We start from the raw sequence: 25,568 nt of genomic DNA, 5'->3' as shown, positions 1-25,568 counted from the left end.
CCTACCCTAAAAACAGGAGAGGGGTGGATACAGAGACACTCCGCTTACCTGGAGCAGAAACCACTGCCGGAGCCGGTGTCCGGTGGGGTGTGGAGCTGACTCACTGCTGGAGAGTGAGCGTGGATGAGCTTGAGGGGTAAGAAGGCCTGGAGACCCAGGCTTGGGTGGGGGGGACACATTCAAGAGCCCTCCAGGTTCTCACAGTGAAGATCTGAGAGAAAAAGTAAAAACAACTCTGGTGCTTCCTGCAGAAGGAGGGGGAAAGTAACTGTTTTGAAACCCGTCTCAGAGCACTCAGTTCTCCTTAACAAAGGCCTGCCCTCAAGGGAAACTATCTTAGCAGGGCCTGACCAAAGTGGGTTTTACCAGCGTTTAATTGACCTGGGGGAAGGGAAACAACCATCTCCAGCCCTCTCGAGGCTTCCTCTCACCTAAGGATACCAAACTAAACAAAACAAAAAGCTGAGAAGCACTTGTGAAGGTCACGGTCCAAGGGCACAAGCTCCCTAACAGGTGGAGACCACAGAACGCTTCCCCTGTCTCACATTTTACCACCACACCAATAGGCCTCCTGTATAACAGGGTTTTACAGATAAAAAAGACTGCAAGGCTCAGACCCCATTTTAAATACAAAGAGTCACTAGGGAAACCCACGGTTTCAGGATAGACAAGAACAAGGACACCTCCAGCTACAGCAAACAGTGAATGCAGCCTAACTCCTGGCCAGGGGAACATAAACCCTCACCCTAAAGGCCTGTTCAGCTCAGTTCCTTTTATCCAGTATACTGTGTCTAGCTTTCAACAAAAAAATTACAGAACATTCTAAAAGGCAAAAAACACAGTCTGAAGAGACAGGGCAAGGGTCAGAACCACACTCCAAGGCAGCGGAGATTTTGAACTTATCAGACTGTGAACCTAAAACAACTATGATTAATATGATTAACGTGCTACAGGCCCTACTGGACACCATGCAAGAACACGATGAGTCATGTGAACAAGGAGATGGAAACTCTAAGAGAAAATCAAAAGGAAAGGCTAGAAAGCAAGAACTAGGGCTTCCCTGATGGCACAGTGATTAAGAATCCGCCTGCCAATGCAGGGGACACGGGTTTGAGCCCTGGTCCGGGAAGACCCCCACATGGCGCAGAGCAACTAAGCCCGTGCACCGCAACTACTGAGCCTGCACTCTAGAGCCCCCTAGCCACAACTACTGAGCTCGCGTGCCACAACTACCGAAGCCCACATGCCTAGAGCCCGAGATCCACAACAAGAGAAGCCACCGCAATGAGAAACCCACGCACCGCAACGAAGAGTAGCCCCCGCTCACCGCAACTAGAGAAAGCCACATGCAGCCACAAAGACCCAGTGCAGCCCCTAAAAATAAATTATTAATTTAAAAACAACCCAGAAAATTAAAAAAAAAAAAAAGAAATCAAGAACTATAATAGAAATGAAGAATGCCTTTGAGGGTCTCATTAGTAGACTGGACCAGCTGAGGAAATAATCAGGGACCTTGAAGATATGTTAATAGAAACTTCCCAAACTGGAAAGTGAAGAGGAAGAAAAAAAAAGGAAAAAGAAGGAAAGAAAGGAAAGAAGGAAGGGAGGGAGGGAGGGAGGGAGGAAGGAAGGAAGGAAGGAAGGAAGGAAGGAAGGAAGGAGGGAAAATATCCAAGAGCTGTAGCACAATTGCAAAATGTGTAACATATGCATAATGGGAGTTGGTTAGAGATCTGAAAGGTGAATAATCCTGGAGGTTCCAATCTATGTCATTGGAGGTCCAGAGGGAGAAGAGAAAAGGGGAGGAGCAACATCTGAAGACACAATGGTTGAGAGTTCTCTGGGAGCCCACCAGATGCGACCCAGCATATGTTTTTTTTAAAAAATTAGAATTAAAAACAATGTTAACGTGAAATTTCAGAACACGATAAAGAAAAATATTTTAGGGGCTTCCCTGGTGGCGCAGTGGTTGAGAATCTGCCTGCCAATGCAGGGGACACGGGTTCAAGCCCTGGTCTGGGAGGATCCCACATGCCGCGGAGCAGCTGGGCCCGTGAGCCACAATTACTGAGCCTGCGCTCCGCAACAAGAGAGGCCGCGATAATGAGAGGCCCGCGCACCGCGATGAAGAGTGGCCCCCACTTGCCGCAACTAGAGAAAGCCCTCGCACAGAAACGAAGACCCAACACAGCCATAAATAAATAAATAAACCCAAAGTTAAAAAAAAAAAAAAAGAAAAATATTTTACAACATAAGCTGATTAGGTTATATGGAAAACAAACATGCAAGAATATCTGGGAAATTTCTTTAAAAAGAATATTGGGGCTTCCCTGGTGGCGCAGTGGTTGAGAGTCTGCCTGCTAATGGAGGGGACACGGGTTCGAGCCCTGGTCTGGGAAGATCCCACATGCCGCGGAGCAACTAGGCCCGTGAGCCACAACTACTGAGCCTGCGCGTCTGGAGCCTGTGTTCCACAACAAGAGAGGCCACGATAGTAAGAGGCTCGCGCACCGCGATGAAGAGTGGCCCCCGCTCGCCGCAACTGGAGAAAGCCCTAGCACAGAAACGAAGACCCAACATAGCAATCAATCAATCAATCAATCAATCAAATCTTTAAAAAAAAAAAAAGGATACAAATTAAAAAAAAAAAAAAAGAATATTGATGAAGGGGGACTAGACCTACCAGGTATTATATAAATTACAAAGCAGCAGTAACTAAAAGCTCAGTGATGGGGCATAAATAGATATGCAGAAGAGAGAAGTCAGGGACAGACAGAAATATATGCAGGAATTGAGTAACGCATCAGTGGGGCCCTAGCTCACGGCAAACTGGAAGGTGAGAAAGAAAAAGGAGAGAGGGAATAAATCATGAGAGAACTTAAAAAAATAGAAAAATCATCCTAGACAAGAAGTAACAACCTCTAAAGCCACTGAAAGGAAAGACTTCAGCACAGTGGGAGATGCCATAAACAAAACCTGCAGGCAAACTGGGGGGAACAGAATACATTGCAAAGTCCTACACTTCATATTCCATAAGGAGCTCCTAAAAATACACATAGACACACAAGCACACAGACATAAATACCAAGAAACTTGGTAGAAAATAGGCAAGTCCACTGCCAAAGCTGTTAATCATAGATGCTGTCACACACCTGCATGTGTATAGTTATGTGTGGTCACGGAATTAAATGAGGGAAAATGGTCTAAATGCCCACCAGCAGGACTAGTTATGTAAATTACTGTGCGTTTACACAACATGCTAGTTTGGAATGCACTCTAAGATATATTAAGAGAAAAGGATGTATGTATGCTACCACTTGTAAAGGAACTATGTCTTCTTCATGCACAGATGGCTCTCAAGAGCTGTATAAGAAAGTGGAGAAGGAAAAGAAGTTAGGAATGAGGTTCATTGCTTATTGCACATGTGCCCTTGAAAACTTTGAACTTGTGCTTGCATCACCAAAATATACATTTAAAATTTGAAAAAAAAAAGATTTGAAAAAATTCAAGGCAAAACATTGAAAAGGGCAGAGATGTCGTATCGATAGAAGAAACAAACCACTAAAATGTACGAAACTGTTTCCAACTAAAAGACAAAATCTTAAAGGCACCAGAGATGAAAGTCACACGATAGCCACAGGAGCAACAATGAGACTGAATGGCCGACTTCTCCACAGAATCAATGGAAGCCAAAAGACGATGGAGCAGCAAGTGGAAAGTGGGGACAGACCATACCTGCCAATCTACAATTCTATACCTAATGCAAATATCCTTACAGAATAAAGATGAAATGAAGATGTTTATAGATGAACAAAAGCTGAGGGAATTCATTGTTGCACTAAATGCAATGCTAGTGAGATTTTTTTCAGGCTTAAGGAAAATGATTCCAGATAGAAACACAGAAAGAAAGAAGGGGACCCCAAGGAGTCAGTATATGGGTAAATACAAAGAAAGATTGACTGTAAGCAACAAAATTAACACATACCTGGTCTTGAGTCTCAGGAATGCGCCTACTAGCTGTATTGTTGTAGGCAGGTCAACGCTTGCAGGCTGTTTCTTCATCTGTCGGTGGGGATTCTGACAGCAGTGCCTACCCTCATCGAGTGTTTGTGGAATCTGTGAGATAACTCTCAGCCCAGCGCCTGGCTTCTAGCAAGCCCTATTGTATTTTTACACGTAAGTCGTCCTTTACTGTGTTACGGGGGTCTGGGAACCGTGGGAACCACTCTAGACCCTCTTTCACTCCGTGTCCCTAATTTAGGAGCTCAGATGAGAAACTGTCCCAAAAGGCCTGCAGAATCTCTGGTAGGAAAGACAGGGAAGGGTGGCCACAGCCTTGATGTTGGAAATGGAAATTCTGGCTACTGACCAGAAGAAAGAAGAAATGCTCCTGAGTACCCTGGTGTGGCCAGCTGTCTCCCCAAGTGGCTGCCAACTGACAAAAGTGATTTTAGTTAGCCGCTGTGGGCAGAGGGTATTGGCCTGCAATGCTGACCACTCAGGAATGGAACTTCTGCTCCGCTGGTGGGACTGGAGCCCCCAGAGTGGACAGGGCTGCTTAGATAGGGCCTGGGAGAGCCATCTCCTTGGGGTTCCCTCAGCTTTGCCACACCAAGTCCAGAGCAAAACCCACCACAGACAAACTGGCAGACAAGCACCCTGGCCCCTGGCAAAGGATGTCTCACATTTTCTACCTGGCTATCATCCGTCTACCTACCTATCCATCCATCCATCTACCTGCCCATCCACGCTTCCATCCACCCCCCCCACCCCCATCATCCACCCACCCATTCGTCCACATTGTGAAGTTAGGCTTGCTTTTCAACGCAAAGCTTGCTGCCTGCTTGCAAGGAAAGAACACACCATCACAAGCAGGACCAGACACTGAGTTCTCCGTCATCTCGCGCCTCTTGGGTTTCTGGCGGTGCCGTCTCTATTCCTCCGGGATGCCAGCCTTGCTCACATTCCGTCCCCACTCCTGATGCCCAACAGGCTTGGTTCCAACCCTCTCTCCTCTTCCTGGTCATTGATCTGGAAGCACTGGCATGGGGAGAGGAGACAAGGAACCCCATGGTGCTTTGTGGCTCCACCCACCAACTCCACAATGGGGGGAACCAAGCAGATGCATGAAGCTCTCTACACATAACTCTGCTTTCCCATCTGACTTTATTTCACTTTTTTTCTATAAAACTCCTCCATAATTTCGCAATTTAACAAAAAGTTTAAAATCCAGGACAGAAACAATCCTGTAACTTATTACAAACACAATTCTCCTTTATTCCTCTTATCCAGGAGCTGGTCTCGGGCCGATGAGTGTCCTAGTTCCTAGTTAGACACATTCTTTGTAAAAACCCTTGTGGGTAAGAAAGGTATTCGATACCTTTTGCTTTCAGGCGTCGGTTTACATTTTCTTCAGGAGATAGCAAAACACCGGGATTTGCACTGGGGTCAGGGGGCTTAACACTAAACACACGGCAATCACAAAGTGCCGGCCCCTTCCTATGGAAGCGTCCCCAGAGCCCTGGTGGGCCCAGCTGCCGGGCAGCTGGGGGTGGGGTGGGGGGAGCAGCTGGGAATGCCGTGGTCAGGGCCCTGGCTGCCTGGCACGTCCATCAGGTGGTCACAGGGCCAGCACTGGGCCCAGAGTAGCTCCGGAGGACAGCGCTGGGGCCTTCTGGCCAGAGGAGGTAACAGAAATGGGTTGGTGCTTCCAAAGGCCCTGGCAACAGCAGGCAGGGCCAGATGCTGCTGCTGCTGCTGCTGCTGCAAAGGGCAGGCCCGAGAGCCCGGCCTTCCTCTAGCTGCCTCCGGGGCAGAGCCTGGCTCCTGAGCAGAGGACTGCCCGAGTCACAGAGCCGGGAGGCCTACAGCCCCTCCCAGGGGATCCTCCGCAAGGAGGAAGACCAACGCCCTTGGGCTGAGGCTCCCAGCCGCGACCCCCAGCGGCCTCTGTGCCCAGAGGGCCAGGCAGCTGCTGCTCTCGGGCCAGTCCTTTCTGTCCAATGTCTTAGAGTTTCCAGAGAAGACAAGTGCCCCACTTCGGAGTATTGTTGGCCTGCCTGGAGAAGGGGACGGTGGCAGCACGGAGCCTGCCACACAGGCCTGCCCTCTTCCTAATACCTCAAGGCAGTGGGGTTGGGAGAGAATCAGAGCAGATGGCGAGGAGTCACGGCGGTTTCCTCTGAAAGTTCTCGGGCCTTCCCCGAGTCCTGGGATCTCACCAGGAAGGCTGGCGTTGGGGAAGCCTTGGAGGCGGGGCTCCCGAGGGAGTGTTTGGGGTCTGCCTGACAGACAGACGGAATCGGAGCAGTGACAATGGTCAGGGACCACAGGGAAGGGGAGCATGGCACGCCCCACATGGGAATTCACAAACTGGGGGGAGGAGGGGCCGTCCGACAGTGGGTGGGAGAGAAGTGAGCCCGGCTCCAGCCCCGGCCTCCTCTCCTGGAGCCGGTGGGGACCGGAGGAGCCTTGAATCGAGGTCCCCAGCCCCCAGGAGCCCCCCCACAAGGTGGGCTGACTCTGTGAGGGCGTTCTGGTCGGGAGGGAGGAGCTGGCTTGGCCCTTGGAGAGTTTCAGGCGTGCGAGGGGTTGGGTCTCCAGCCCCTGACCGGCGTGAATCGCTGGGGTGGGAGGGCCTGCCGCCGGCCGGGGCCCAGGCACGAGGGGCTGGTTCTGAGTCCTGACGCTCCTCAAAAAACTCCACAAACTATCCCGTCTTATTTGGCAAAAGCTCATTTTTTCCAAAGTTCGAAGACTCGGTCAACAGAAGGAAGAGGATCCTGTGGAAGGAGGAAGAGGACGAGCCCCAGGACGCCGACCCAGTCTCAGCCCGCGGCTGGCTGGGGGCCGGGAGGGCTGCTCCTGGAGACGGCGGCGCGCAGTGTTCACCGGCCCCGGGAGGAGCAGGAGGCGTCCTCCCTGCACCTGGAGAGGGTGAGCTGGCGCTCCAGCTCGGCCTTCAGCCCGATGCCAAGGCCAGTGGAGACGTCGTAACCTACAAGTCCCGCCTTACCCCCCCCGCCCCCCACTCCCACGTGCACTGCTGCCCTGGAAATGCACACCCGGGAACCACTCGGTACCTACAGTGCAGACATATATATATAATAGAGAGAGAACTATACAGCACGGAGTCCCAGCACAGTGAGAGCCGACACGGGACCGTGTCTGGCTGACGCGGAGGACGAGCCGGGCCCGTCCTGGTGCGGCAGGAGCCCTCTGAGGTCCTGGGGCGCGGCGGGGTGTTCCGAACCGTCGGGGGGAGGCCGGAGGCAGTGCCCCAGCCTCTCAGAGGGGCCCGGGCAGTGAAGCTGCGCCCCACGCCCCACCGAGGAGCGAGGCCCCCACCGCAGGGCACGTTTCTTCCCCTTCGGCAGTACACAAGCCACTTTCCAAGGGGGGCCCAGGTGACGGCCCCAGCGTGTCGGGGAGCGGCAGCGCCGGCCTGGCCCCCTCGGCCCTGAGGCTCCCGACGAGGAAAGTGCAGCTGGCCGTGTGGGCCGAGGACAGGGCGGTCACTAAGGCAGTGCTGCGGGCGGGCAAGTCGAGAGAGGAGGGAAGGCGGGGCCCAGACGTGGCCTCCCAGGACCCCGGGGATGCGGCCCGGCACCCGGCCCAGGGTCATGTGGCCACCGCCTCCAGGTAGCTCTGCAGCTTGCGCACGGTGGTCTCATCCAGGGAGAAGAGGTCGAAGTCGAAGGTGGTGTTGGTGACGTTGAAGTGGCCAGTCTCCTCGATCAGGTTCACGATCTGGAGGGTGGTGGCAGGTGGCTTCAGGGGACAGGCGCTAGGCTGGGGTGGACCCCGCCCCCACCAGGCCCTCGAGGAGAAGTGGGGGGTGATTCCCTGGGGCTGCCCGAGGGGGTCAGCAGCCCATGGGCCTCAGGGGCACCCTGCCCGGGACTCCTCTGAGATGCTTTGCGCTCAGGGGGCCGCGGGGTGGGTGGCTGCATCCAGTACCTGCTGCAGCACGTTGCGCTCCCGCAGTGCCATCAGCCTCCGGTGCAGCTCCACCAACTCGTCAGTGTAGGCCTGGGGGACAGAGAAGCGCTCAGCGGGCGGGCCGCGCTGTGACCACACCCACGTTCAGCTCCAGGCTGGTGCGCGCTGTGACCACACCCACGTTCAGCTCCAGGCTGGTGCTCCCCTGCCCCGCCCCGTCATAGGCCCCTCCCCACTCCCCCACCCCCGCCTCAGCCCCACCTTGTCGTAGGCCCCTCCCCACCCCCCAGCCCCGCCTTGTCGTAGGCCCTCCCCACTCCAGCCCCCGCCTTGTCATAGCCCCCCACCCGCCCCCCAGCCCCACCCTGTCATAGCCCCCCGCACCCTGCCCCGGCCCCCACCTTGTCGTAGGCACCCCTCTTGAGGATCTTCTCGGGCTTGCTGCAGGGCTCTGGGCTCCGGCGGCCTGACGTCTGCAGGGTGACCCCAGGTCTGCGTGAGCGCTGGCCCACACCCCCTTCCCCAGCCCCCAGGGCCACTGCCTTCCCAGGCCCCAGGCCTGCTTGTCCTCCCTCCTCTGGCCCTGGAGCCAACTCTAAGGGCAGCCCCTCCTGGGGAGCAGACGATCTCTGGGGCCTGGGGGTGAAATGACCCTCCTCTGCGCCCACCACCCTGAGCCTCGGACGCTTGGAGAACCCCAGGCCCACCCCTCAGCCGGCCTCTAGGACGCTACCTTGCTGTTGGGGGGGGGCGGCTTCTTGGCTGGAGGGGGCTCCCGGCTGGGTAGGCAGGAGTCGGCGCTGTTGTCGCTCTCGCTGTCACTGAAGCTCAACCTGAACGCAGACACGACACCCTGTCAGGCCGCCCTGTGCCCAGGGGAGGGGGCCCCCCCGCAAACACTGCTCTGGGGCTCTGGGACGGACTCGGCCCCTCCCTGGGGCCAGGCCAGCGCCCAGCGCTCCCCCCACAGCCCAGGAGACTCCCTCAGCCAGCTCTCGGCGGCCACTGCCAGCTTAAAAGAAAAGGAAAGAAAAGAACGCGTCTGAGCTGCCTTCAAAGAGCAAAGAACCCAGAGATGAGCACGCTGGCTCTGAGAGACTCTGGGATCCCGGCGGGGCCCGCTGCTCGCTGCAGGCTCAGAATGCCGGGTGCGGCACCCTGCAGGAGAGTCACTGCCAGCGGCAGCCTGAGCCCAACGCCCTGGGAGGGAGGGACGCAGGTGCCAGCGTGCTGACATCAGACGCCCGCCCCTTGCTGGGCGGGGCCCAGACCCCGAGCCTGCTGAGCCCACCCCACAGCCCTGGGGCCAAGGCTGGCACTTGCGCTGGGCTGGAGGCTGAGAACGCACAGCCATCCCTGAGGTGGGCTCGCTCCCAAGGCCTGGGGGTGTCCAAAGGAGGGGCCTCAGCTTACCCCACTCTGGGGGAAGGCCACACATCATCTTCCCTGGGCCAGTGCACCTGGGGAAGGGGGAAGGGACCGCTGGCCCGAGAGCAGAGGAACCAGCCCCCACTGCCCCATACGCCTGGGACCAAGGCTGGTCCTCGGGCTGCTGGGCACCGCCTCGCCCCCGTTCTCGGGTGGTGATGGACTCCTCTCCCTGAGCGTCCTGCCCCTCCCTGCCAGGCAGCCACACCCTCCAGCAATGGGAGGAAGGATGCCCCCCGAGGCCCCCAGGCCCCCCTCAATGCCTAGGCAGGGCGCCGCCTGGTGGGCTCGGAGGCTCCCTTTGCCTCACCCCGGGGAGCCCCCGTCCTGGCCCACCTCCTGGAGGCCCCACGATTACAGCAGGGCCAGGCAGAGCTGCCCCGGTGCGCCCAGGCCCACTCCTCCCCGCCGGCCCAGGCACCTGGAGTCCCTCCCTGCGTTCGTCTTGCCAGCGGCCTCCTCGCCTGATGAAGAGTCGTCCTCGTCAGACTCCTCGGACTGCAGGTCCTCCACCATGGAGCGCAGGGGTCCTGGTGAGGGCCGCGAAGGAGGGAGGGAGGGAGGGGGAGAGAATGGGGTTCAGGGCTCCACCTGCACCCCAGAGTCCCCTCCACCCCCAGGGCCACGTGGAGCTCCTTGACGCCACGACCCCCAAAACGCACCCAGGCAAACCCACCTCGGAGGTTCCTCGGGCCAGGTGGGGCCTGCCGCCCGTCTCCAAGCACTGCCCCCGTGGCCACCCCCTCCTTAAGAGACCCCTGGCTCCCCCCACCCCTACCTTCCTGGCCCTGCTCACAGGCCTCTGGCCCCTGGCCCAAGACAGGACCGCAGGGCCCCTCCATTGCAAAGGGAAGGAGCAGCCCTCCTCTGCTCTGGGTGCTGGGATCAGAGCTCTGCCTGCAGGCAGGACGAACCAGCCCTGGCTGAGGAGGGCGAGGCGTCCCGAAGCGTGGCCCACAGAACACCAGCCCCCCAGCCCGCGGCCCTCCTCGGGCCTGCCCAGCCCCGTGGCAGGCCCCTCCACTGCTCCCGGCCCACCGTCCTCCCCTTTCTCCAGGGACACTCGGTTCCAGTCCCCTACAGACGGCATCTTGGTTTATATTCCTGTTACCAAGGCAACAGAGGGACACAAAGCCCTCAATTACCTTGGTCATGTGATCCCGCGCACGGCAGGTTCCCCCCTCCCTTCCCCGTAGATAAGAACCATTGGAGAGAGTGTGGGCTTGGAGCACCCCATCCCCCAGCCCCCTCAGGACTGCGTGTCTTTATGTCAGGCCCCCCGGACTATGCTCGCCTCCCCCAGCTCTCCCCCACCCTCCCAAAAGGATTGCAGGCCGTGGAGGAAATTCTCAATCCGATCCACCAGAAGAGGTGCTTCCAGTGCGAGGGCGGGCAGAGGTCGGCTGGGCCAGGAAATGGGTCTGGTGCCACCTCCCCACAAGTACCCCAGGCGGCCTGCAGGGAAAAGGCAGCACTGCAGGCTGCGGGGGCCTGGGCCGAGTGCTGGCCAGGCACGCGGCAGGAGCGGAGCGCTTGGCTGGGTGGCTGAGGCAGAGGAAGGGACCCTGCACTGGCCAAGTGAGCCTCCACCTGGGAGGAGCTGGAGAGGAGGCTTCTGGCAAGGGCAGGGCGCAAGTCACAACAGGCCCCTTCGCCGCAGACCCACAAAGCACAGCTCAAAGCCCTGTCGCACAGACGGGGCAAAGCTGAGGGCCCAGGCGACGGACAGCTGGCGGTCGGGTGACCTGTGCCGGTTTTGCTTTTAACACCGGCCCCCTGAGCGTCCACACGCCTATGGACATGGATCTCTGGGGCCCGGTCCAGGCAAACAGCGTATCCTGAAGTGAAACCCTGGGCAAGCTCAGCCCAGGCTCAAGCCTGCCTACCCTCCCTCGCCCCCTGCCCTCGGGTTTTTCCGGCCGTGGCGGCAGCGTTCAGACTCAGGGTGTGCTGAAACTCGGGCACGAGCAAGCCCACGTCGGGAAATTCCTTGTGAACCCCTGGACTCCAGGGCAGACCCAGTGCCCCACTGGCCTCCGGGAAGGTCAGGGGGCTGCTCCCAGAGCAGTGAGCCTTTCCACCAGAAACCAGCCCCATGCGTCCCCACCCCGGCTCTCTCCTTTCCCAGCACACACCTTGACTGTGGTTCTGAGATGGCTCAAAATCCGAATCCGAACTGGAGTCGGAGCTGGAGCTGGAGTTGGATGGGCTCGACTGGGCGGACTTCACCCCACGCACGGCAGGGCAAGCGGGGCAGCAGGGAGAGAGGACAACAGTCATCTTTCAGTCCAGAGAAAAGGAGCCCTCCGGTGGCAGGGACAGCCAGGCAGGACGCCCCAGATACGCACTCAAAAGGCCGCCAAGGCGCCAGGCCCCAGCACCCGAGACCCTGACCCCATCCCACCTCCTCCTCCAGCCCCAGGATGCCGCCGGTGTGCATTCAAAATGCAACCAATGACCTTTCTTTTCCCACCGAGGGACTTTAAATCTCCAGCCACGCCTGGTGCTCCCACCTGCCCAGGCAGGAGGACGGGGCCGAGGCAAGTTCTCGCCGCACGGGGACTGGGGGCGGGCGGGGGGCAGGCGACTGTGGCTGCCCTCACTTGTGGGCCCTGCCCTCCTCCGGCGAGAGCAAGCTGGCTGGTGTGCGCTGCGGCCAACAGCTGGAAGGTCCTAACAGGAAAGGTGGGTGCGTTCTCATCCAGCCCCCCATTTCCTCAGTCTGTCCTGAGGCTGAGTAGCGACAACAAGCTGTCTCCCTGTCACCGGGTGCCCCTGAGGTGACGATGAGTGTGTGGGCAAGTGACAAGCACTTGAGGACACGGTGGATTCACAGCCGCCCCACTGCACCCAGAGCCGGTCACATCCCCCTTCTCCTCTTCCTTTAGCCCTGACTCGGCCACCAGGGGGCAGTAAAAGCCCAAACTAGGACCCCAGGCCCTAGGACACCAGGGCGTAAGTAGCGTGGGGCGGCACCTCCCACTTGAGAGGCCTGCGTGGGGAAGGGGCTGAGCCAGAACTGGGTGGCGCCTGCTCCGGGCCCTCAGGAGAAACAACAGGCTCCTGCACAGGTACGCGCAGCACAGTGATGAGCCCGGGGCCGGGGGCTGGGCCAGACTGGGCTCCAATGGGCAGAGTCCATGGCTCAGAAAGCCTGCCAGCCCAGGGTGCCCAGACGCCGTCCAGCCTTCTGTCCTCGGGGACTGTCTGGGGGAGCTGAGCAGCCTGAGCAACTGGAAGGGGCCAGGAGACAGGCAGAGGCACCCAGCAGTGTCTCCTCAGCACACCCAGAGAAGGATCCCACCGCCCGGGCACAGAATGCTTCCCAGCTGAAGAGCTGAGGGCTCCCTCCTCTGGGGTCTGCCACCGCCCAGCCCGACCCGCTCCGGGCCCTCCCAGCACGCCCCTGCCAAACGTCCCCGACTTGCTACCTTCACACGGGCCAGTGGTGTGCCCTGAGGAACCCTCCCCGGGAAACCAGCCTAGACTGCCATCAACCACTGTCCACTGGGTGGGTACCACTCAGACCAGTGTGTGACCCTCCCCACCCCCAAAAACGGGCCTGGAGCCACACGGTCCCCCCTGCATGCACACCCTTGAGTTCTTATTCTGGCTCGGAGGTCCTGGCTTCTGACCTTGGCTTTCTCACCAACTGGCCAAGGCAGCTCCTGGTTTTAAGACTCAGTTTCCCCATCTGTAAAAGAGCTGCCCTGCTGGCCTCTGCTGAGCACATGGAGGTCGATGCCAGCTGCGCTTCCGACCTCTGGGGCAGGGAATTCGGACAGAGCTCCGGGGCAGGGAAGACCTGGCTGGGAGGCCACCAGCACGCAGGCTCGGGCCAGCAGGCTCAGGAAGGTCCAGGGCAGGGCAGCACCTGCTCTGTCCTGACGGCGCAGGCCAGGCGGGCTTCTCAGCCACACTCGTCCCCTTTCCTTCCACATGAATCCAAGGGGCGGGTGTGGAGGGGAGGGGGGGGAATCTGGAAGTGGTTTCAGCCCCAAGAGCCTAATGGTTCCTGGGGGTCAGAAAAGCCCTCGAGGGGCTGCCGACGTGTCCTGGGGCTCAGGCCACACGGGGTGTCCAGAAGGAGGGTGGAGGGCCCGCTGTGTTCCCAATGCTCCGGGGCCCGTGACTGAAAGGGACCGACCGTCAGGAACCCCACAGCCAAGGAGACCCCAGAGGAGCAGCCAGAGGAGCTGGGGGGCTCGGCCTGGGACTCAGACGAGGAGCTGCCCGGCCCCTCTGAGGGCCGAGGGGGAGGAGGAGACTCGGGCTCCACGCAGCGGTCAGAGCTTTCCGGCAGTGGCGCCCACTCGGCCTCCAGCGTGGGCCGGCCGGAGACAGGCAAGGGCAGCTGCGGAGGCCCAGGCCTGGAAGGCCGTCTCGCCCCCTTCGCCGCGGCCACCCGTGCCTCGCCAGGTCCCGGGGTCAGGACAGGTGAGCCACTGTCCAGCAGCCCTAGAGACCCCCCGGGCGTGCTGACGGCCCAGACCTGCCGTCAGAAGTCTCTCAGCGCGCGGGATGCGCCTCTTCAGCCAGGAGAAAGCCCTGGGCTTCCTTGAGCAATTCCAGCCTCAGGGCCGCGGTGGCCAAGGCCACAGACACTGGACACCCAGCCAGCCCCCGCCCCGAGCAGGCGGAGGTAGCTGCCCACAGTGGCACGGGTGTTCACAACAATCACAGCAGGACGCCAGGGTGGAAACCCGGGGCCAGGGCGCCAACATTCAGCTGGGGAGGCAGGGCTCAGGGAGGCCTCCACCTCTTCCCTACACAGGCGCACCAGCCTTGGGCACAGGAAGGTCTCTCTGGAAGCAGCTGAGGCGGACAGGAGGGAAGGGCACCAGCCCAGAGCTCCGGGTCTGAGCAGACAGAAGAGAAAGATGCTAGACGGGGCGCTATGAAGCACCCAAAGAACCTCCGGCAACCGAGAGGCGGCTGGGAGGGCCCTGGACTCCCAGGAGTCTCCAAGTAAGAGAGACGTTCCGGGGTTCTGCCACCCTCAGGTTCACCGGCAGACAATCTCCTGGGCGCAAGAAGCGCTGGGCATATGACATCACCAGCCCTGGGTGCCCCTAATTGTGGGGATGCACTGTTACTCATGAGCCAAACTGTCACCCCCCAGCCACCTCCAACGAGGTGCCCCTGGAAGCCGCACGCTCACGACATCGGTGCTACTGACACAAACCACCTCTGGCTTCACCTCTGGGAACCACTTTCAAAGTCCCAGTGGCTCTCTGAGCAGCTATGCTGGAGACAAAGCTTCTGCCTTTGAGAGTGAGTAAGAGTCTGGGAACTATAAAAGGCCACTGAGGGCTTCCCTGGTGGCCCAGTGGTTAAGAATCCGCCTGCCAATGCAAGGGACACGGGTTCGAGCCCTGGTCCAGGAAGATCCCACGTGCCGCGGAGCAACTAAGCCTGTGCGCCACAACTAGTGAGCCTGAGCTCTAGAGCCTTCGAGCCACAGCAACTGAAGCCCGCGTGCCTGGAGCCCATGCTCCGCAACAAGAGAAGCCGCCACAAGGAGAAGCCCGCGCACAGCAACGAAGACCCAATGCAGCCGTGAATAGATTAATTAATTTTTAAAAAAAGGCCACTGAAGGCCGGGGCTGATGATACAGGTGAGGGGGTCAATCGCTCACTCATCCACCCGTCCATCCAACTATGCATCCATTCACCCATCCCTCCAAGTCCCTGTTCGCTGACTACCAGAGGCCAAACAGCATGCAGAAATGACATGGCCCTCCAAGGCCCGGAGAGGTCTGGCTACCCAGTCAACAATCTGGCTCCTAGCTCTTTTGTGACTCAAGCCGTCTCTGATGGCGACGTTCAGAGCCGCATGGAAATGCTGCTGCAGGAAAAACCCAGAACCTCTGGCTCCCAGACCCAGAGAGTGGGATGAAAACACACAGGGACACCACACCACGAGTGGAGGGAGGGGGTGCCCTGACTGACCGAGCCTGCGGCAGCCAGGGAAGGACTCCACGGTGAGACACAATCGCCCACCCTGACCCCAAAGCGGCCAGTGAGACCCTGGCCCACACAGGGGGCGGCCCGAGAAGAGCTGTGAACCCAGGTACCAGTATCACGCTCAACTGGGCCCCGTCATCCCAAGCGCCGTCCACACAGGTCTCATGAGGCGGCTTTGTCACTCCCAGCGTAAGGGGAAACTGAGGCCTGGCAAGGCACGGAGGCTGCCCAAGCTACATGGAGCAAGTGGGCGCCCAGGGCTCCGCATCCCAGCCTCCTCGTAACCTCTGCGCGGCTCAGAGCCAGCAGAGAGAGGATGAGGGTGGGGCGCGTGAAGGGGAGAAGGGCGGGGGAAGGAGCCACCTCACCTCGGTCTTGAAGGAGGCCTCGTCCTCCGAGTTGGACTCCTCCACCTCCGGGGGCTTTTTGATCTCCCTGGGCTCGTTCTCAGCCTTGACTTTCTCCCCTTTGGCACTGCCCTTGTCCTTGGCCGGCTTTTTGTCCGAGAAGGAGGAAGACGAGGTGCGGGGTGAGGTGCTCGGGGCGCTCCTGGACCCCTTGGAGCTGCTCTTCTTCTGCTTTTTGGCGCTGGGCTTGGGCGAGTCGGCGGTGGCCGGCCGCTTGCTGGAAGACTTGGGCGGGGGCGGCGGTGGGGGCCCGCCTTTGGGGGACATGCTCTCCAGTTTGGTCTCCTTCAGGGCCATCTTGGGCTCCTTGAATGCGGCCTTGGGCGGCGGGGCCTTCTCCTCCTTGGGCGGCCGGCCCTCGCCCAGCTTCCGCGCGGCGTCCTTGGCGCTCCTGGCCTGCTCGCGCTCCGGCTCCTTGGAGGCACCCCTGCTCTCTGAGTCCTTGCGCGGCCGCTCCCGGTGCTCCTTGGTCGTCTTGTGGGCCTTGCAGGCCTTGCCGCTCTCCCTGCTGGCGTCCTGCAATGCCGGGCAGGAGGGGGACACGGTCAAATGGCATCTCGGGGCCGCCCTGCTCCGCCTCCCACGACCCCTACAAAGTATAATCCACCTGATTCAGACTCAGCTAGAGAAAATCTTCCATAAAGCGAAAAAGTAAGGCAGCAGGTGAGAGTTTTAAATGGAGCTGTCCCTTTAAACTACTAGGAAGTGTCAGCAGGTCCCAGGCGGCTGCAGGCTAAGACTCCCCTGAGGGATTCAAGAAGAGTACACGGTGAGTCAGATACAGACAGGCAAGCCACACCGACCCACTCCCGCTCCAGCGCCACGCAGCTTCCCGCGGGGCTGCTGCGGCGCGGGGGCTGGGGGCGCCAGCAGGCGGGGCCTCTCCTCTGTCCCCATCAGAGCCAGGTGCCTCCCCAGGTCGCCCCACCCTGCCTGGAAGGCCCGGCTCTGGCCCAGCCTGGCCCCAACGCACGCCGGCACCGCAGCTCTTTGATCGCCCTTTAATCTCCACAGTCAGCATTTACTGAGCGCCTGCCGGGTTCCCAGGCACTGCGCATGACGAACGGCTCCTAGACATCCCGGAACCCAAGCCGCCTGGGCAGCTTTTCTAAACCATGTGCAATGCCTGAGCCTCCGCCTCGGAAATTCAGAGGGTTGAGGGTGGAGCCTGGACTCTGGCGTTGATGAGCCAGGTCAGGGGGGCTCCCACTGGGGACAGAGGCAGTGAGCAGCCCTGCACCGGGCCGCCGCGCAGGCCAGGCTGGTGGACTCCAAGCCTGCACGCCTGTGCTCCCTCTGGGCAGGAGCAAGACCACCTACCTCACCGGGCGACGGTGCAGGGCGGGCAGGGCAGACAGGGAGTGCACAGTCAGCCCGCCCCCAGGCAGCCAGCGCGCCCTTGGGTAGGAGCCCCGTCTGACACCTTGCCGGGCCTGCTCCTCATCAACACCGCATACACCGCGTCATCACCTTGCCGCACAGCCAGGGCTGCGGGACAGGTGCCCGCTGCCGTCAGCTGCCAGGATTCTGCCCCCGACTCTGTGGGACAGGTGCACGGCTGGGCACCACCAGCAGCTAGACCACAGGGGCCCACCTGGGCGGGGCCCCCCAAAGCAGCCTCCCTCTACCAGCTCACCCCAAGTGCTGAGGGGACGGGCGAGCCAGGTGAACACCCAGCAGCTGGGCCTCTGCTTCCTGCGCTCACAGCCCCCAAGGGTGCAGCAACAGAAGCCTCCCAGCAAAGAGCCACAGGGAAAGACGGCACAGCCTAAAACCACCTCTGACCTACTGGAGTCCCCGTCTTCTTGCGGATCCACTACCCACACCGGTGCCAAAGGTTCAGGGCCAGCCCCACGTGGCCACGGGCTCCTGCCGCCTCCCTGGAGAGAAGTCGGCCCTGTGCCCTGGCCCCGGCCGTCACGTCACCACGGCAGCAGGAAGGGGTGCTCACACCACGAGCACCCCTTTAGAAGCCTGTGTAAAGGGGCACCCCTGGGGGGGCTGGTGTGTGGAATGGGGCCAGTCTCTGGGGGCTCCACTCTCCAGCAAGCTGTTCCCCCAAGGAGGGAGGCAAGAAGCACGCCATCCTGGCCTCTTCCTGCAGCGTCCTCGAGCCCGCCTGGGCCGCACAGTCCCAGCCCCGAGAGGCGGAGCGGAGCACCCCTGATGGGCACGACCGCCGACGGCCCCCCGCCCGGGTCGGCAGAGCCTCCCCGCTGTCCAGGGCCTGCCCAACTAGCAGGCGCCTCGGAGCGGCGGCTCTTCACCCGGAGCTCTGTACGGGCGCCCAAGAGCACAGGCCCTCTCAAGTCACACACTGAGTCTGGAGCATAATGTAGACGTTCCTGGGGCAAAGCCCCGCTGCAGTCATGTTCTCAAAGCTGTCGAGGACCCAGAATGATTAAGAACCAAGTGTTAGAGAAAGGCCCACCAGGCCGACTGGCTGACATCAGACAAGGAGAGGCAGGGCGCCCTGAAGCTACAGGTGCACGAGTCCAGGGGGCGGCGGGACCAAAGGGAACAGCCACCTGCACAGTGAGCCTTCAGGGGGTCCCGGTCCTCGCCTGGGAGGCTCCACTTCCTGCCTGCCAAGCTACCCTCCGGGGGGCTGTGGGCAGAAACAGAACCACAGGGACCAATCCACCTGGGGCTGCAACAACCAGACTCTCCAGCGGCCCCCAGGCCCTACAAGGACCACCCCCTCCCTCCTGGCCCTTCTGCCTGGAGCATGCGGTCCGGCCAGTCAGACTCTGCAGGTCCAGGCAGTGGAGAATCCGTCGGGGGAAAGAGCAGGTGCTTCCTCAGCTGGAAGAAGAGGCCGATGACTCAGAGGCAGGACTGTGACAGCGGGCAGAGGGGGTCTGTTGGAGAGCCATCAGCAGAAACCTTCGCAGAAGAAACCCCCTATGTCACAGCACTCAGGGGCTGCAGAAAGATGCTGGACCGGGAGGGGTGAAGACGGAAGACCCTGCCTGCAGGCCTCCCAAGCCTCGCAGATATACCCACTGGCTTGGTGGTGGGGGGGGGGGGGTCCCAGGGGTCTCAAAGACCTCAGCAAGAGATGCCACCAGCAACCCCAGCAGACGTGGCTCTGTCGGCCACTGGAGTGTCCTCACCACCTGGGAGGGCACTTCTTAGGTGACTTGCAAGCGACAGGTACAGAAGAGATGGCAGTTCCCACTCTTCCTATTTTGCACCGACTTCCGAAAAACCGTGGGTGGCTCGGAGAAGCTGCCAAGATCGCTAGCAAGAATTTTTCTTCAAGTCCCACGAGGTTCAGGGAAAGACCTAGGAGGCCGGTGAGGGGAAGACCCTGGAGCCGCACTCTGTACTTGAAGACTCTGGCCTCACGCGTCCAGAGGGCTTAAGTCAGACGGATCTGAGGATTTCAGAGACCTAGTGGCCTTGTGGAAAGTGCCAGAAAGACCTTGCCTGGGTGACGTGGCGCTCCTCCAAGGTTGCTGATGAGCATAAGGCTGTTAAGACGGCTCAAGAGCTCAACCTGCCCCGCCTCAACCAGGCCCCCGACACCCGACAGGGAGTAAAGCAAGAAAACTGCTAAGATGAGAAATGGATAAACTTGCAGGGTTGGTGGCAGACGACCAGCAGCTGCCCTGAGAGCCAGGCGGAGCTTGGCCTCGGGGACACAGCTGTATAGGCGGCTGCAGCACGGGATGCATGCTCACAAGCTTCCAGGTCCACTGCGGTACCAGCCTGAGGGCTCCGGAGGCCACTCCGGGACAGTTCAGAGAGAGAGGTGTCGGGAGGGCAGAGTGCCACCTGCCCGACTGGCCGAGAGAAGACGATGAAACGTTTCTTCTTGGGGCGAAACAGCTGGCTCTGCCACATGGTTCCACCCGGCCCTTCCCCCAGGTGAGCTCTCTCTGCCCAGAGCTGCTGCCAAAGAAGGAAGCGGAGCCTGGAGCAGCCGCGGGAGGGAGCGCCAGCCCCGACAGATGGGGCGTCCCAGTTACGCTCAGGAGGCAGCGGTGGACACGCTCTGTCCACGGCCCCCAGCCACGCCAGCCTCTCGGGGTTCTGTCCGAGTGGCCCTAGGCCCTCGGACTCGGTGAACGGGAGAACGGGGCAGGCTCCCTGGCCTCAAGAGGAACGGGGGAAGAGCCTGCGATCACTTGGCTGTCTGAGCGGTTCAGGAGGGCAAGCCTCCTGACGAAGGGGCAGAGCAGCCGGGCGGAGCGCAGAGATGTGCTCCGAGAGAGGATGCCAAGGGAGCGAGTCCGGGGACGGAAGGTCCAGCTCTGCGGAGGGGCGCCCTGAGCCCGGGCCCCGCCGCTGGGCCCCAGTGCTCCCACGTGACTGGGCCTTCCGCCTCACTAACCTTGGAGCCGTGGGACGGTTTGGTCTTCTTGGGGTCAGAGAAGGCAGAGAGTGGAATTGTGGGTAACATGGGGTAGTCGGGGCTGGGCCTGGACACCGTTTCTGCTCCTTCGGGCATTACCATCACCTAGTGATAAAGAAGAGACAGATGTTATCAACGAGCAAGGAGGCAGGCTGGAAATCCGATCGGCAAGAGGAAGCCGGCCTGCGGAGCTTCCCTCCGGGAGGGGCCGAGTGCCGAGCGCTGGAGCCAAGCGGGGCCGGGCAGAGAGCGAAGAGAAGCCGGGTCCCAGGATGGCTGGGCGCGGTGGGCCGGGCCGGCCGAGAAGACGCGGAGCTGTGGCCAAAGCTGCCCCACACGCGGCGGTGCAGACAGACCAGAAGCGCGGTTGGCACGGGCGGGAAGCCGGCCGGACACCCAGAGCAGGCAGCTGCAGCGGAGGGGGCAACCCTCTGCGGGATGTGTGTGCCCGATGCCCTGGGCCCCGGGCCCTGGGGCCGAGCCCTCCTCCACCGTGAGGCGGGTGAGGTGGACAGACAGGGAGAGTGCGGCCAGGCCAGAGGAGAGCTGCGTGGGGTGGGCGCGGGGGGAGGGCCCAGAGGAGGGGGGGTCCGGGGTCCTGCTAGGAGGTGCCCGGGGAAACACCTGCCCACTCCAGCCAGGCTCCCGAGGCCCCGGCTGAAGAGGGGGAAGGCGGCGGGCAAGTGCTCGAAATACTGACACCGCAAATTGACCCTAGTAGCAGTCAGCGCTCAGAGGGAGCCTTCCAGGCGCTGATGAGACAGAATAAAAGAATAAAGTGCACATACAAAAAAGAAGAAAGCGTTTAGCTTGGTAGAACAGGCACCATGAATAACCCTGAGAACCTGGGATTCCCCGACGAGCCAGCGCTTCATCTCGGGGGGCCAAGGTCACGCCTGGCTGCGGGGACGCCGGGTCGAAAGGAGGGTGGTGGAGCCCCTCGCCCCCCAAGCCCTGCAGCGGGGCCCGAGGCGGTGCTGCTCACGGGAGCCTGTCCGACCACCACGTTCTGAACCAGGCTCCCAGAAGCCGCCTGCCCCACCAGGCCTGGGATCACGCCGTTGGCGACCCGCACACTCCAGGCCACGGGGAAGCAACGGAGAGCGCAGCCCAGGAGAACGGCGGGGCCACGGGACGCCTTAGTGCGTCCACCCGCAGACCTTTTCCTTCTACTTTCGCTGCAACTTCTCTCCCTTCAAATGAAGGTCCCAGAGCAACCCTATCCCAGGACAGCACGTGGAGGCCTCCCGTGTCGCTGCCTCTCTGTGACAGCCCTTTGGGGCACATGGCTCCACGGGGACCCGTCTCACCCCTGGCCTCTGAAGGAGCCTCTACCTCTGCGCAGCTCAACTGCCGACGGGGCAAAGGATGAGACACAAGCTGAGGGGCCGGGCAACCGCCTGGCACAGCGGGAAGCAGCTCAGGTCACCGCTGAGGGTGCCTGAGCCTCACGCGAGGAGCGACCGGGCTCAGGCAACCCCGGGGGAAGGGGCCGCACAGAAAGCAGTCCTCGCGGGCTCACCGACGGCCCGCTCCTCCCGCGCTTCCAGCGCCGACATCGACGTCAACGCAGGCAGGCTCCGGGCCCATCCGCCACCGGATGGCAAAGGCGGCGCCACTGGGACCCAGAGCCCCAGAATGGCAAACAGGGACCAGGACTCAGGGCTCGGGAGCCACCGTCCCATAAAGGTCTCGGGCAGCTCCTAAGACCAGAAAGCACTGCTCTGCCATCAGCCTGGGGCCTGAAGCCCGCAGCCCCAAAGGGCGAGAAAGTTCCTGACCAGCCAACCGGCTCTCCAGGCAGCCCCAAAGGGCCAGAACAGCCCCCAGCAGAGACCGCAGGGCGGCAGCTCGCGGGCCTCCCTCCCTCCCTCCCAAACTGCAGGCCGCGCCTGCCCTCCCCACCTCCCTCCCCCGCCTCTGCACACCTCCTCCTCCTCCCCGCCCTCCAGTTTTATGTGTTTAGATGATGCTCACTGAACCTTCGTCTCCTCAGAGCAAAGAAAACATCTTTTTTTTTTTTAATTTCAAAACGTTTTTAAAAAATAAAATAAATGACTATAAATGATACAACCAGTTTTCCCATGTGACTCTAAAGGTTAAAAAAAAAAAAAACAACTTTACGTGGGGAGCCAAGGTCTCGGTGCCTGGGTCCTGGGGCTCTGAGAGGCCCGTGGGCGCTCTGTGTGTCTGTCTCCCAAAGAGAGGTGACCATGAAAGCTTTGGAGGAACACCCGGGAACACCTCTGGAAATACTTTGGAAAATATGTGGCAGCGAAAATAAGGTAGGGAAGCAGAGCTGGGGGAGGACCGCTGAACCCGGCAAACTCAGGGCCAACATCTGTGTAAGCTGACTCTGCACCTCCCGGCTCTGTGACTGGACTCCGTCAGCCATCATGTGCTAGATTAGAATCGCACACTAATCTCTTACGAGGAACACAGCATAACTTAATCACGTATTCTGCGATGAATACGTGATTGCTTTCATATTTTTAAAAAAGTTTATAGAAAGACCCAACTGAATTAAGTGAACAGGAGAGGACTGCTCCCTAGAGCCAAAGAAACCCAAGCCAAACGCCCTGCACGCACTGGGGCTGTGGGCCTGCCTCCACGACACACACGCGTGCACACACGGGCTCTCGTGCCCCCGGCCCGACTCCTCCGTCCCAGGCTCGGGATGTCCGTGCGCTCAGCCCACCGCCCTCGGCGCAGCCAGTCCTCCTCCACGACCGAGCACCCCACCCCGCTCTCCAAGGGCCCTGCCACGTGCACGGGGATCGCTGGCCACACAACTCGCTACGGAGACCTAAGTTCTGAGAGCCTGTGTCACCAGGACAAAACCGCCAGGAGCGCGCATCAGCAGGGAGCCCCTACAGAGCCGCGGCTGCTCCCCCCCCGATGACACGGCCCCCGCGAGGCCTTGCTGATCTGGTTAAGACTGGCTCCGGCACTGCGCCAAGCTGACAGACCGGCCTCGCGCCCATTCCTGCCCCGCCCCACCTCCAAGGAGCAGGATGCTAATTACCCACAGCCAACAAGAAGCTACAGGGTAACTAGAGGCTGGTTAGTCACCTGCAGCGGACAACAGCCTAGCGCAGACTCGGGACGCCTGCGTCCCATCCAAAGCTGCTGGGCACCACCCGTGCAACCTGCCCCTCTGGGTCTGGGGTGCCCGACCACACGCTGGAGAGCCCCGGGCGCCCCCAGCACCAGGGCCGCCCGGCGCTGGGGGCCATGTCGGGGCACGTGGAGCGGCACACTCACCCCGCCGGCCATCAGCAGCTTGTACCGGAACTCCACGGTGGGGTTGTTGAAGGTGAGCTTCTCACAGCGCAGGTGGTTGACGGGCGGGTTGCCCTCCAGGTTCAGGAACAGGTCGTAGGTGAAGCAAACCTTCCTTGGCTCCTCCTTAAACAGAGAAAACAAGGAAGTCCACTCAGCGGGGTGGGCAGCCAGGCGGAGGCACTCCTTGCCGCCGGGCCTGCCCCCCTCTCCCCTCGGACCCTCATCTGCTTCTCTCTGTGTGTGTGTGTGTGTCTCCCCATCGCTCCGCTTATGCAGAATAAATCAACTTACTATTTGCAGAGCGGCAAAGCAGGCCCCACGACAGAAATAAAGATCACCAGGAGGATGTTCTCAGCTGGTTAATGGAGCAGTCCTGCCGATGGTGTGCGGAGCCCCGCACACACACGCCCCTCAACCCTCAGCGCTCGGCCCACGGACGGGGAAGACGACGCTCCAAGACACACAGCTGCTCAGCGACAATGCTGAGACCGGACCCCAGGCTCTAGGACCAGATCCTGCAGCCTCAACCCCCGGCCCCTTTCCTGGACGGGAAAGTTCTCCAAAGACACGCAGGCGGCCAATAAGCCCACGAAAAGATGCTCAACACCATTAACCACTAGGGAAATACAAACCAAAACCACAAAATACTGCCTCACACCCACTAGGATGGCAATTATGTTAAAAAAGGAAAATAACAAGTCTTGGCAAGGATGTGGAGAAACCAGGATCCTGGTGCACTGCTAGCAGGAAGGTAAAATGGTGGTCCCTTTGGAAATGTGTATGAAAGCTCCTCAGAACGTTGACTACAGAGTAACTGCATGACCCATATATCTCCCCTAGATGTATACCCAAAAGAAACGAAAATACACATTCACATAAAAACTCGTACGCCTATATCCACAGCAGCATCACTCACGACAGTCAAAAAGCGGAAACAACCCAAGTGTCCATCAACAGGTGAACGGATAAACATATTGCGGTCCATCCATATAACAGAATGGTATCCAGCCACAGAAAGGAATGAAGCACTGACACATGTTACCACATGGATGAACCTCAAAAACACGACGCTCAGTGAGAGAAGCCAGACACAAAAGGCCATGCAGTGTGTGATGCCATTTACACGAAGCGTCAGAACAGGCAAATCCACAGACAGAGAGTGGCTTCGTGGTTGCCAGGGGCTGGGGGAGGGGAACGTGGAGACTAACTGCAAATAGGGATGAGGTTTCCTTCTGGAATGATGAGACCGTCCTGGAACTAGAAAACTGTGATGACTGCACGACCCTGTGAATACGCTAAAACCCACCAAATTGGTGTGCTTTAAGAGGGTGAATTTTCTGGTATGTGAATTACACCCCCGTTTTCTAAAGTGCTATCCGTGGGAGAGAGAAAACCAGGAGCACGGGGAGCCAGTGGAGGTGTCTCAGCAGGGCACAGGTGAGCAAGGAGGGCAGGTCGGTCAGGCTGAGGAAGGAGGGGCAGGGCAGCTAAGCCCGCTCGCTGGCACTTCCGGGCTGGCTTCTCTTTGCCCCTTCCTCCTGTGGTGGTGCACCAGGGCCCCGGCCGCCCCGCCATCCCTGGGCAGATGGCGCGTGGTGAGCGCGGTGAGCTGGTGATGCGGGGAGCGGGGAGCCTGGCTGGCCACACGCCCGCTTCTGAACAAAGGGGACAGGAGTGAGGTCCTGCAGTTGCACTTGCGACGACTCTGTCCCCCCATCCAGGCCACAAAGGTAGAAGGTGCATCTGTCACGCGATGGAGCCGCAGACTCTGCCCTCCAGGAGCTGCCAGTCTGGGGCGGAGAAGACAAGTAAACAGGCCTTCTCGAGCCGACCCGACGCCACCGACAGCGACCTGGCCCCTCCCCTGGCAGCCCCTGGCCCCAGGAAGAGTGGGTTTCTACCCCGCCCACCTGCACCAGACTTGGAAATCCGTCCCCCTGTGCAAGGTGCACAGTGACCTAGTCTGAGGTGATGAGATGAGGGAGGTCAGCCGAGGGAGGGCTTTCCTTTCCAAACCAAAAAAGTGCAAGAAAGTCTCAGCATTTCCCTTCTTCCTGCCGAACTGTGAGACGGTCCACGGTACACCTGCAGGCCAGCATCAGCCACGGCACAAGTGTGGAGGGAAGCCGAGAGCACCCCAGGCGGGCAGCCCTAGCACCACAGAGCTGCTGCCTCCCACT

General features: G+C 60.1%; 1 protein-coding gene across 3 annotated transcripts in view; it reads right to left on the bottom strand.

Moving 5' to 3' along the window:
* Nucleotides 1–5,147: 5,147 nt before the first annotated feature.
* MLLT1 (MLLT1 super elongation complex subunit) overlaps nt 5,148–25,568 on the bottom strand; it is a 130,218-nt gene continuing 109,797 nt past the window's right edge. For 2 of the 3 annotated variants that reach the window (XM_068537157.1, XM_068537158.1), the window contains exons 4-12: nt 23,368–23,511; nt 20,083–20,208; nt 15,705–16,259; nt 11,505–11,592; nt 9,791–9,899; nt 8,675–8,774; nt 8,343–8,414; nt 7,960–8,031; nt 5,148–7,749 (exon numbers count right to left, since the gene is read on the bottom strand). In XM_068537157.1, the coding sequence (XP_068393258.1) occupies nt 7,621–7,749; nt 7,960–8,031; nt 8,343–8,414; nt 8,675–8,774; nt 9,791–9,899; nt 11,505–11,592; nt 15,705–16,259; nt 20,083–20,208; nt 23,368–23,511 (1,395 nt within the window). In that variant the 3' untranslated portion in view covers nt 5,148–7,620. The remainder of the gene's footprint in view (nt 7,750–7,959; nt 8,032–8,342; nt 8,415–8,674; nt 8,775–9,790; nt 9,900–11,504; nt 11,593–15,704; nt 16,260–20,082; nt 20,209–23,367; nt 23,512–25,568) is intronic. The other variant, XM_068537159.1, reaches the window with a different exon arrangement.

This window comes from Eschrichtius robustus, chromosome 2, assembly GCF_028021215.1.
Source record: "Eschrichtius robustus isolate mEscRob2 chromosome 2, mEscRob2.pri, whole genome shotgun sequence".
In the NCBI taxonomy this organism is placed as follows: domain Eukaryota; kingdom Metazoa; phylum Chordata; class Mammalia; order Artiodactyla; family Eschrichtiidae; genus Eschrichtius; species Eschrichtius robustus.
Note: the sequence above shows the minus strand (reverse complement) of the source record. Positions and strands in the feature narration are given on the sequence as shown.